The 11985-nt window shown below is 42.2% G+C and overlaps 1 protein-coding gene across 2 annotated transcripts in view; it reads right to left on the bottom strand.

Moving 5' to 3' along the window:
• The window catches only part of LOC117955963 (flotillin-2a), a 14686-nt gene continuing 2701 nt past the window's right edge, over nt 1-11985 (bottom strand). The window contains exons 2-11 of one of the 2 annotated variants that reach the window (XM_034890773.1): nt 11488-11569; nt 8420-8510; nt 4248-4371; nt 3065-3183; nt 2832-2945; nt 2567-2686; nt 2246-2460; nt 1435-1618; nt 1128-1277; nt 1-444 (exon numbers count right to left, since the gene is read on the bottom strand). In XM_034890773.1, coding sequence (XP_034746664.1) covers nt 394-444; nt 1128-1277; nt 1435-1618; nt 2246-2460; nt 2567-2686; nt 2832-2945; nt 3065-3183; nt 4248-4371; nt 8420-8510; nt 11488-11569 — 1250 coding nt within the window. In that variant the 3' untranslated portion in view covers nt 1-393. Of the gene's footprint in view, nt 445-1127; nt 1278-1434; nt 1619-2245; nt 2461-2566; nt 2687-2831; nt 2946-3064; nt 3184-4247; nt 4372-7803; nt 7895-8419; nt 8511-11487; nt 11570-11985 lie in introns of both variants that reach the window. The other variant, XM_034890772.1, reaches the window with a different exon arrangement.

The following is an 11985-nucleotide window of genomic DNA, read 5'->3' as shown; positions in this document are numbered from 1 at the left end:
GACTCTTTCCAGCTCCAACTATTGAAGACAGAGGTGTTGTTCTGCCTAAAATAATGTTTAACACCACCCCATTCAAAGTGGACCAACTGACTGATTTATAGGACTGGACCGGTTGGCAGCATATACTCCTGGCTGACTAGTGCAGTGATCAATGTGTCTAAAACTAAATCCAAACCAAAATACATAACAGGCTGGTCCTTCAGAAGTAAGGCCCCAGCTTTTTCCTTTAGAAAATTAAAAACCTTGTAAAAGTATAAAAAAAAAAAAAAACTCTTGTTTGGTGTCAAGTGTTTCTGGTCAAAGGCAGTTGCATAAGGGACCGGAGGCTGAAAAAACTCTCTTCATGCTTGAGGCAGATAAATGTTGAAGGACCAGAGACTCTGGCCTGGTGCATCAGACGGCTGCTTGGCACTGTGGGCTGACCATCTTCTGGAACAGAGGGATCTGTGGGGTCACAGGGGGAAGCAAGGGCTGCTTTTAACAGACAGTGACAAATATGAGGGCCAGGCTCACAGTGCTGTCACACGTTCAGAAACTACAGCTGTAGATCTTATGTCTCCATCACAGCAATTTCCCACATTGGAATGAAATATGCAAATATGATGTATTGAACCATTTGGACATAGCAGCCAAACAGTTGAATTACAGCTTCAATGCCCATCATGGGATGGCAAACAGTTTTCAATTTACACAATAAGACTTTCAGTTTTTAGTCAGAAATATTAAACCTTGTTCATATGTGGGGGGGGGGGGGTGAAATTCTCCACATGGCTTCCTAGGCTGCAGCCAAACTGCTATGTATGTATTCCTGCTAGAAAATCCCTGAAGACGTGAATGATCAGCAAACTAACAGCATGGAACTGCAGTCTGGTAAGATGGAGCCTCTTTGAGCGTGGGTGGTGTTTGTGCTCTATTAAATGCCCTCTGGTCATCTGCTGTAATTATGTTTTAATCCACTAAAAATCACATTTCTAGCAGATGTATGGATCAACAACAGTATTATGAGTTTCTTTGAGTCTTTTTTTTTTGTTCTTGAAGTTCAAACACAAATCCTAAGCCAAGCATGCAAGCTTACAAGTGTGTGTGATGAAAAACCTGAACTGCTGTGGAGAACAGTGCTCTCTCACCTTAGTCAGATCCACCCCAGTGAGGGCGTTGACGGACACAGGGAGTTCAGCTAATAGACGGTTGACCTCTCCAGACACGCGGCTGCCGTCTCCACTCAGCATGACGATCTCATTGGTCCTGGACAGGGGTGCAGCCACCTTACCGGCAATCTGATCACACACAAGAGAGCACTGCTTTGTTAGTTGGCTGGAAAAAACACTCCTCGTACCGGCTTTAAATGACAGGATATGAAATGAACATATTTATTCAGTTAGTCACTTCTTGGGGGTTTTGTCCCTTAAATAAATATAAATGAAAAGCACAGACCAAGGGCAGAGCCTCCAGGACCAGCGCGGTCTTGGCAGCCTCGCCGTACTGCTGGTAGGCCTCAGCTTTCAGCCTCATCTTCTCAGCCTCGGCCTTCCCCACCGCTTTAATGGACGAGGCCTCGGCCTCACCGAGGAGGCGGATTTTGTCGGCCGCCGCCTGCGCCGTGAGCACCGTCTTTATCCTGGGGTTGGGTTAGAGAAGCGTCACTGTGTTTAGCGTTTACTGTCATTACCAATCAGTCATGTAAATTGTCAAACATGTGAATTAAAAATGGAGTTAAATAAACTTTAACAGCATCATAAAACATTATTATCATAAACAAGACTAGGTCAAAACAGAGTTTATGACTGGATGTGTATTGTCAATAAGCCCTAATTGTGGCCATGTTACAGGAATAACGATGAACACGTCAAAATAGACTGCCTACAATACAATGAGAAAGGAAAATCTCAATTCTAAATTTTATTTGGGAATAGGTTCCAAAACTGGCCCTGGGGCTTAAACTGTAGAACATATTATCACACTGCAGCCTCTCCCCTGTCTGGGCTGAGCTCCTACACACACATGCACACACGCACATACACATGTAGCTTTATGGGACTCCATTTCTTTTTAGTGCATCATTTAATGAATACACATATAACGATATAAATGTAAACAACTTAAAATAAAAAAGGACACTTGAATCAGGAATTTCGGCAAAATGGAAACAAGGGAAATGAGCCCTCAGTACGGAGACATTAGACTGAAATGATGATGTCTGAGAACATGTTGAGGACTGTTTACACCGTCTGTGGGAGCCACTCACTTCTGACCCTCAGCCAGCTGCCGCATCTTGTAGGCCTCGGCCTCGGCGGGCCTCTTCACGGTGGCCACCAGCTCCTTCTCGGTGCGGTCGATCTCCTTCTCCTCAATAGTGATCTGCTTCTTCCTCTGCACCACCTCGATCTCGATCTCCTCCAGGCAGATCTTCTGCTGCTCTTTGGCCGCCTGCAGCTCGTACGCCAGCTGAGCCTCTGCTTTCTAGAGAGGCGGGTATTTAAAAAACAATATTTAAACACTTTACTCTCATCTTCGACTGCTGACAATATTCTGCTCCAAATGCAATCTAAGCTATACAATGTAATACCTTTGTGTTCACTTCCTGATTAAAGGACGCTTTCTGCATTTCCAGCTCTCGTTTGGAGTCAGCCATTTTTGTGTCAGCTAAGAACTTAACATCCATCATTTCTCTCTTACACTCAGCTTCCTGTAAAAGACAACGTGCAGAGGTTAAGGACGGGGGGGTGGGGGGTGGATGCGGAGCAGTGTGCTGGTTTCCTAATGTAACAGCTGTTGACTTGACTCTTGACTAACTTCAGTTGCTCTTGTTGTAGTTTTAAATTTCCTCTTACCCTGATGCCAGCGTCTCTCTCGGCCTCTGCCACGCCGATGTCCGCATCCCTCTGGACTGCAGCGGTCTGCGTTTTGCCCAGCGAGCTCAGGTACTCCACTTTATCATATACATCCTGTCGGAGGGAGAGAAAAAAATATGGTATGGCAAGTAATTCAATTATTCTAATTTCAAATGTAGAAAAGGGATGTTCAAAAGATGAGTGCAGAACGAAGGCGACTTGATGTCTCACACCTTGATGGTGAAGCTGAGGATCTCGATACCCATGCGGCCGACGTCAGGTGATGCCACCTCTCGCACCAGAGTGGCAAATCTGTCTCGGTCTTGGTAAATCTGCTCAACAGTTAGGGTGCCTGAAAGGATGCCAACGCTGGTTAGTGCCTTCCCTTTCCCACTGTAACTTCTACAGACATGGACACACTGACAAAGATGGGCACTAGGTCACAGAGAGACAGTGGAATATTACCTGTGACATTATCAGATATAACTATCTTCATTGTAACCCTCTACACTTGCTCCTCTGGCACAGAGGAAGGTTACCATTATGTTTGCAAAAGCATTTTTTTTTTAAATAAACAGAAGCAGCACCTGCCATTTTGTTAAATATATTCTATGTATTCTGTATTCTGTGTCCTTTTGTCTCATTCGGATCTCTCTGATCAAATTGACCTTTTACGTGTTCTTGCTGGATCTTTGTGTTGTTGTGCATGCCGATTGCTGCTATAATATCACACAGCTGTTGACACACATTGTGTGTTTTAAAGATTATTTTGGGGGCTTTTCCCTTTATTAAAGTGACAGTGGATCGACATGAAAGGGGGAGAAAGATGGGGGATACAGGTCCGATTCGAACCCACGCCAACGTGGGAGGGTTACTGGGTGTAAACTGTGTTTAAGTCAAACACATTTTACCAGCATGGAAATTAAACTGGGGCGAGCCGAGTCAGCAACTTAGCTTGCAGATATAAATCTGCAAAAAAAACATTTCTGGTAAAACTCACATTGGGACTCAGTCCAAATCATTGTTAAGTTCTTACCTCATACTGAACAAAGCAGACTTAAACTAGTGAAACAGGAATAAAATAGCCAGAAAATGTATTTACATTCAGAAGAAACCCAAATCATGATAACCAAAGCCATTTCAAATCTTCTGGTAGCAATGAATGTTCATGTTGGCTTCCTGTCTTTCACTAGCTTGTCACGTGTTTTGATTCAAAGATGTTTCCATAATACATTTTTTTCTGTTAATGTAAGAAAAGATAAGTAAGAGAGGATAAGGTTGAGCTATCATTCTGTCTCCCATAATCACTCTCCTTCTGTACTTTCTTAGAATATAAGACAAACTACATGGACTGCACACATGTGTTAAAAATACTAAAAGGAAACTATGACAATGCAGTTTGGAGAGAGCACCCACCAAGGATGGCGCGCAGGTGACCCTCCAGGGTCTGCAGGATGACACTCTTGATCTCCACGACTGACTTCCCCAGGAACTGTTCGCAGGCGTAACCCAGCAGCTCGTTTTCTGTCATCACCTTCACCTGGTGCCAACGTGGACAAAGATCGTCAGCTGAACACACATTCCACAAACACGGGAACAAATACAAACACAGGCAGCCATGAAAACGTGACACTCACACACACACACACACACTAGCTTTTGTGACTCATTTTCTCTCTTTTCAGTTACCACACATCATTGTTGTCACATTTACACCATCAGGAATGTATAGAAAACAAGTCCAAAATGAAAGCACAACATTAAGAACGGGGGAATTAACACAAAAATAGAATTTAAGAAAAGTCTTTCAAAGCCCGCAGTGGAATTTTTTGGGTACATCAAACCTATGATCCTGCATCCTTGCTATTGATTTGTCTATGGTGTGATGAACTGCTTTAATTCTAAGTTGTTCAAAAAAATAGGACAACATCAGCAGCAGCCTGGGGGATGCAAGGCTGCATACACTCACAGCTGAGCACTGTATTTGTAAGCCTGATTAAACAAGGGTTAGGAACATATTGGCCAACACTGACATCATTCACATTCAATATGGCCAGATTATTTATGATAAACTAACAGTTCATGTTCCAAGTTTTTAAGTGCAAAATTGCAAATGCTTCTCCATTGTTATATTTCAACACACCATTCCAGCTATGCATGTACAGAGCATCATTTAAATATAACTGAGTGGCTGTAGTCCCATTTTATAAGTGCTGACTGATCCATGGCCTTCAGGTCAAACTATGATTAAAAAAATATATATCAGCTGTTAGATGCTTTACATCTGTGATCAATAGCATAAGATGCAGACAATGGTCATTTCAAACCTTTTGGGCTTATGATGATAAGCAAAGCATGTACTTATAATTAAAACTCCACTATAAAACTTCATGATACACAAGGATTTACCCCCGTTAATGAAGTTCTACTTCAACAACACGGAAGAAAATCCTAACATCTAAAGTAGCTTCATGGTGATGCAGTGCCAGCAATCAACTGTTTGCTGCGGTTACAAGGTCAAGGGTGGGGGGGGGGGGAGACAAATCACCAGTGGGCTAATTTACAATAAAACTAAGCAAAAGGACAATCATGGGATATGACCTGAGGTTTACAAGATAAACACAAGGACAGTCATCCACAGTAAGAGAGGTTATTATACAGTCAGGAAATCAAAAAGGTTTTGGGTGATATTGTACTCCACGGGAGCTGGAAGAAAAGAGAGAGTGAGCTGGGTCCTTAGGCGAGTGGTCTGCACATGGTTTTGTTTTGCGACATGCACTTATACCAGGAATGAACACAAAGTCATGGAAGATGGACGTCATTCCAAGCCAGCCACACAACCCCGCCCAGGCCAGCTCAAACAGACAGCAGGGGGAGCCGTGCCGCGGCTGACGCTGGAATAAAGTGTGCAATGGTAATCTCTACCACTTTCCTCCTGACCTACCACGCACACCCCCCCATTGCCCTTGAGACACCACCCTTCCTCCTCCAAACCCACAGCTCCATCGTGACACAAAAATGAAAAACACAATTACAGGAAATCTGATCAAATGTCTAAACTTCCAAGATTTTTTTTAAGGTGATGGATTTGTTGGATCCGTGAATTGATGTTGTTTTACTGATAACTGACAAGTAGGCTGTCAAAGTGGACAAAACTGAATGTTGTGTGGCAAACTGTGACTGAAATGGAAGAGTGTGATTGATATCCACCTGACATTAAAAGTTAAAACAATACCCCAGATTAATATTCTGCCCTGGTTTCCTTACGTCTCTACCTCTATGTGTGTCTCTTTAATATAACAAGGAGACGCTACTCCTGTTGTCATGGGACACATGGCCACAATGGCGTTGGTTTAGGTTGGACCAATCAAACGGTGGCATGATGAGCCTTCTCTGTGAGGTAAACTGTGTGAGAGTGAGGGGCTGTTCAGCTCCACACAGTGGGCTCATTGTCAGCATGCATGTTGCAAAAACACAGAGGGGGGGAACACAGAACTGATAATGAGGCATCTTCTTTCAAACCCAAAAAGTAATACTGGCATGCCGACAAAAAAGGGGAAATGAATATATGAGCAGAATATCATTTGCAAACAGAAATGCAGAAAATAGGGGTATATGATGTAGCTGGTTCTATTAAGAGAAAATCCACCATAAAAAAACTAAATGTCCCTTTTATTAAGGGTAGGGATACAGTTTATTGCTCAAGGACACTGAAACTGGATTTATAAGGGCTGCCATACATACTTACATTGTAGATTTTGAACCTCAGCAACTTTGGGACTGACAGAATCCCAACCACGCACCACTAGATAGACGTGTGGCACAGATCAGGCCTCATCATGCTTGATTATATTCCCCACAGTATAGTGTTTACTTACTTTCTTTCATTCACTCGGTTATAAGGAGCGACTAAAGAAAGGTTTTGCTTTGTCTCATTACTGAATGATTTGGGAGACCATTGCCATGCCATCACAGTGTTTACCTTCTGTCCTTCACTGTGAGGGACTGGCAGCAGAGAGCTGAATGTTTGCAGTGGAGATAGCTTTGCTTTGTGTTACTGCACAACAGCGGAGTAAGGAGCCCTTCTTCATCTTGCCTAATGTTTTATCACTAACAACAATCTCCACAATAATATCATTGTTCCGCATCAAGTGTCCATGTGAGCTTTATTTTCAGGTGGATTTTCTCTTTAAGAACTTAAAGTTGTCAACCAAAAACAAAAAAGGTTATTTTTGGCACTAAGAAAACAGCACTGAGATTGACTATAATCGGACACATTACTGCATGTACATCTAACTCAAGCTACTCGCACACAACTACGTTTTCATTTTAAAATGACATTTACAAAGACTTTTGGAAAACGACGCAGACACCCACGTACACTCGCTAATTGGGCGTGATCAGTCAAGACGTGACCTTCCTTGATTCGTCACGCCCTTATCATGTGACCAGAAGAAAACAAACGACATCAGCCTTGACCAAACATGGACAACGAAGGCGTTTCTGACCGTGTTGTCGATGCTAGCAGCACATGAGCGGTTACGTTCTGCATTTTATAACGCTTGCATGACTTCCCTGCGTCCGGCAGCGTTGTCAGCCTCACTGGCACGCGCATGCCCTGTGTACATGAACGGTCTATGATTATGCATTTTCAGGCGTGTTAGTATTTACGGAGATTCGTTAGACAGTGATAAAATGCTCGAGAGAACAGAGATTGTTTTTGTTTTAAAATACTGGTTTAAAATGAAAATGGAGCTGTGTGGATGTAGCCCTTTATGTGTCCTAATCAAAAAATACTGGTTTGCATCTTAACTTGAGCCCTTTGTTTGACTTACCACCTCAGATGTTATCATGGGGTTAAGCCAAAAAAAAGCACGATTGGGGGAAGGGGGGGGGGGGGGGGGGGGGGGGGGGGGGGGGGGGGGGTTAGTGGAGTCTGAACCGGCATTCCCAGAAAAGTGTGGTGATTTACCTGAGCCACCCCAGTGACAGTAATAGCTACACCCTCCGCTGTCTCTACATCCTCACACTTGGGCTGCAGGGTCATAATCTCAAGCGTTATCCTGTTGGAGAATGTGGAAAAATATAAAATAAAAATTGACATGTTCAGAGGGAAAGCAAATGAAGGGAGGGGCTGGAACACAAGGGAAAAAAACAGGACAAAGTGAACCCATTCACCCAAGGACTCCAGATCACTAACAACGGGGCAAAATGAAAAGCTATCCACAAGAGACTTTGTAGGATTTTGATTTTTTTTGCTGTAATTGTGTTCAAATTAATTCAAATGAATTTGTATTTAACATTGGGTTCCTCAAATCCTACTTTTAGCCATTTCAATAGCCTTCCATTCATTGAGCCCGTTGCCAAAAGTGACTCAGAGTTCCGCTTTATTGGCGAAGCCCAAGTTAGTGACAGGTGACTGTCTCCCCTCCACTGCAGAAGAAGAAAAGCCATGAAGAGGAGAAAAGCGGTTAGCGGACAACGTTAGCTTGTTAGTTGAACCATCTTCCTGAGTCTTCCTTTGGTCGCAAGCACCAGCCACTGCTTTTTTTTTAGTTTTTGTTTGTTGGTCTTGTGAAATGCATTACCTGAGCCACCCCTGTCACATCCAGGGGAACACCCTCCGAAGTTTCGATATTCTCACACCGACAGAGGATGGTCATAACCTCCAGAGACATTCTACGCAGGCAGGCAGGCAGGCAGGCGGGAATAGCAGAGGCAAAACAGTAAGTTGGACAACAGCTGTTAGCAATGTCAGTTACCAGGGTTAAGGAAAAGAGGGAAGAGGGAGGGGGTGAAAGACAGGACCTTCTGCTTTGCCAGTTTTAGCACTGAAGGCCCGTTTCATATACGATGCGGTGCTGCAAATGACCTCTTACCTATCCTTGATCGTCTCAACTAAAACACTGCTTCTCTCGTCTCCGTCTATTGATACATTTCTCAATAAATCGGGGAAAAGCGCAAGGTCCATAGATGGAAACTCAAGTCAGTGTTGAAAGGATTCTTGAGCCAAGCGCCTCTCCAAGATTACAGTGTGTATTGAGATTACGTGAGAATGTCCTCTACAAACAACCGCTATCCTCCGCTTCAGTACTGGCCGGTTTGTTGAAGTGGGATTATATTTCAGAGCTGGTAAAAAAAAAAGCCACAGCTGTTCTTTTACAATAAATACTGACTTAAATTCACTGTTTTCAGAGTCAAAGACATGAGAGCATGCATCAAGGGTTTGAAGAGAAGCCTCTCTGTTACCAGCGCCACTTCTTTCAACAGAACTGGATCAATGAGTCACATGCCTGGATGATAACATGATTATTGCATCATGAGCGGGAAGCCACACTGCCTTCCCCTCCCCCCCTGTTCTTATGTTGCTGTCCTTACACACACACACACACACACGGCTTTTAGCTGAAGGGGCCACTACGCTCTCCTGTTTTTAATCATCCAAGACGGCATCTGAAAGGTTGCCAAAACTGGCTGCACGTGACCAAAATGCACAATAAAAATACGCAAGAAAGGATTCCTGGGACAGCCGGTCTCTTAATGGGGATTTAAAAATCTAGCCATGCATCAACTTTATGTTATTGTCGAGGTCTACCATTACGTCTCCGAGCAACTAAAGACAAAGTGCAGCACTTAATGGGAAATGCGTAACCTGAAGGATACACATTAAGGCTTAGGCAGGGTAAGATGGACAACAGACAAAGCAAAGCAGGTTAGCAAAGTAGAAACAAAGAGGCATGCATTCCCCAAAAATTACACATAATCCATACAAACAAAACCCAGGAGCTCCAAAAACAAGGAATTACATTCCACGTTAGTTCAAGTCCATTAGAATTACTGTACTCCATCTTTAACAGATGGTTCAGCTACATGTGGGGGGTCACCTGTTCAGTTTTAATTTGTCTCACTGATAGCTGGCCACATGACAGGCCTGACTGTAGTTTCATTGCATTCAAAATCTGCTTTATTGATATCAAATCAGGGACTTTGATCCCAGTGTCACACCTGTGAGATTTTACAGTGCTTTATGGGAGTAGGTAGCATTAAGCTTTACAGTGGGTTCAACAGCAAACAAACACTTCCTAAAGTCCATCTGAGTGTTTTAGCTGCAGGTTTTGTCTCTAGAACTAGACTTGATTTGGGTTATGTTTGTTGGTTTTAAACTCTGGCAGAGAAACAAAACTCACATACCACCCGTTTATGATCAAGTTAACATTACATGCAAATTCTTTTCTTGTTTTCGTTTAACGCCAGTGTGGGAGTTTAACACACAACAAGGTTAACAGTTTGTGTGTGTGTATAGTTATTTTTTCCCCTGACCTTATGTATGATCATTCATCTTTCCAGCGTTTTCTCTGAAGCTGGATTAGTGGAAGCGCACTTAAAAAGCAGCAGACAGTGGTGCGCCCCTATTACACATTAACATTATGTTTATTATTGATGCCTAAATTTACCATAAATAATCAGGATAAATAAGGGTAGGAAAGTCTTAATGGAAAAAAATGTATATTTTAGGGTATCTTAAAATATTGACATTTCTAGTACATACCTATGAAACAAAACAAAATTCAATTCATTATTTCTCTTATAATCAACAAATCCCATGACAATGATTTGTTGCGATGATGAACGCATTGGCTGTCCTAGAGAGTATTCATATTCAATGTACATATATTATGTGAATGACATACAAAAACAGTGCCCAATTTTCATAGTTCTGAAGGAATATGTCACCCAGTACAACGGTCTGGCTCAGTTCTTTGTTTTTAATGTGCTTATTACTAAATTAACAACAAACTGGGCAATAGATTTTGATTCATTTTGTTTCACAAAAAAACTCTGGTCTGGTGATGGAATGGAGGTCGGAAGGTCCCCAAACGTCCTCTGGGGGGGGGGGGTCTTAACCCACGTGTTATCTTCCCGTCAACCATGAAAAACAACGTTTTGATCACTTTTTTTCCAACATTATTATTGCTTTTATTCCCACATTGTCACTTTTTCAATGTTGTGGATTCTTTTTTATATTTTTGTTGTTTTTTTCCAAAGTTTTTTGATATTCTTAATGTTGACATCTTCAACGCTTTCAATTGCCAATTTTTTGTGACAAAATTCTTTTTTTTTAGCTGAAAACGGGTCAATTTGACCCAAGGACAACATGAGAGTTAAATAGTCTGACCACTAGTTGTCCAGATGCATAGTAAGTTGTAATGCATATATGAAAAATATTTGACATATTTCTGCGAGATTATTGTATACATTACGTAGAAGAGCCTGTTCATTCTCTAGGTATGACTTCTAATGTGTGGATGGACAACGCTGTTTAGACCTGTCAACGTGATGCTGAATGACTTCCTGACTGTCTACGTCTGGGACACTGAGCCATTAAAAAGGTTGTGACACACCAAGCAGACAGCAAATAACTCGGGGCGCGAGGGCTGACTGTGTCCCTCCCACTGACATTGATTCAACATGAGTTAACATGTCTTAAATTGGTTGAAAAAAGACGGCCTGCTCAATGGCGCTGGACACACCACATACAAAAAAAAAATCTGAGTCCCTGCACCTTAAGACTGAATGGCTCTAAAGTTCACTTGAACATTTTCTTCGGTTTGGAGCCAGAAACAGAGAGAGAGAGAGAAAGAGAGAGAGATCTTACCTCTGGATGTCAGAGATGAGCCACCAGGCCCAACTCCAGCCTCCCACAATATACGTCTTCTGATCTGAGCCACAGCAACCACCTTAGCAACCCAGATGACATGGAGACATAGCACGGTTAGAATCAACACAGAACTAAATTGCAGCAGCATATTAGTTGAAAAAAAGTTGAAAAAGAAATGTAATAGATTGTTTAGAACTTAGATATATGTGTTCGCAACGTGTTTACGCTGCTAGCTAGTGGCCAAAAAACTCAGTTATTGCAGATTTTGTATCACTAATTTAAAAAAGAAAAAAAAAACTTATCTTAAAATCTTAATGGACTTTTGTGGAAAGTGATAATCTGTGTGTAATTTATTTAACACATTCATACATGATTCAAGACTTTATTGCCATATTAGAAATTTTGTGCAGTATGCTCATCACTAAGGTCTATATAAAAGAGACTTCAGATACAGTATTAGGGACCACTAAGGTCTATATAAAAGAGACTTCAGAT

The sequence above is a fragment of the Etheostoma cragini genome, chromosome 13 (genome assembly GCF_013103735.1).
Source record: "Etheostoma cragini isolate CJK2018 chromosome 13, CSU_Ecrag_1.0, whole genome shotgun sequence".
In the NCBI taxonomy this organism is placed as follows: Eukaryota; Metazoa; Chordata; class Actinopteri; order Perciformes; family Percidae; genus Etheostoma; species Etheostoma cragini.
The sequence above is the reverse complement of the archived record's forward strand: the minus strand, read 5'-3'. Positions and strand labels throughout refer to the sequence as shown.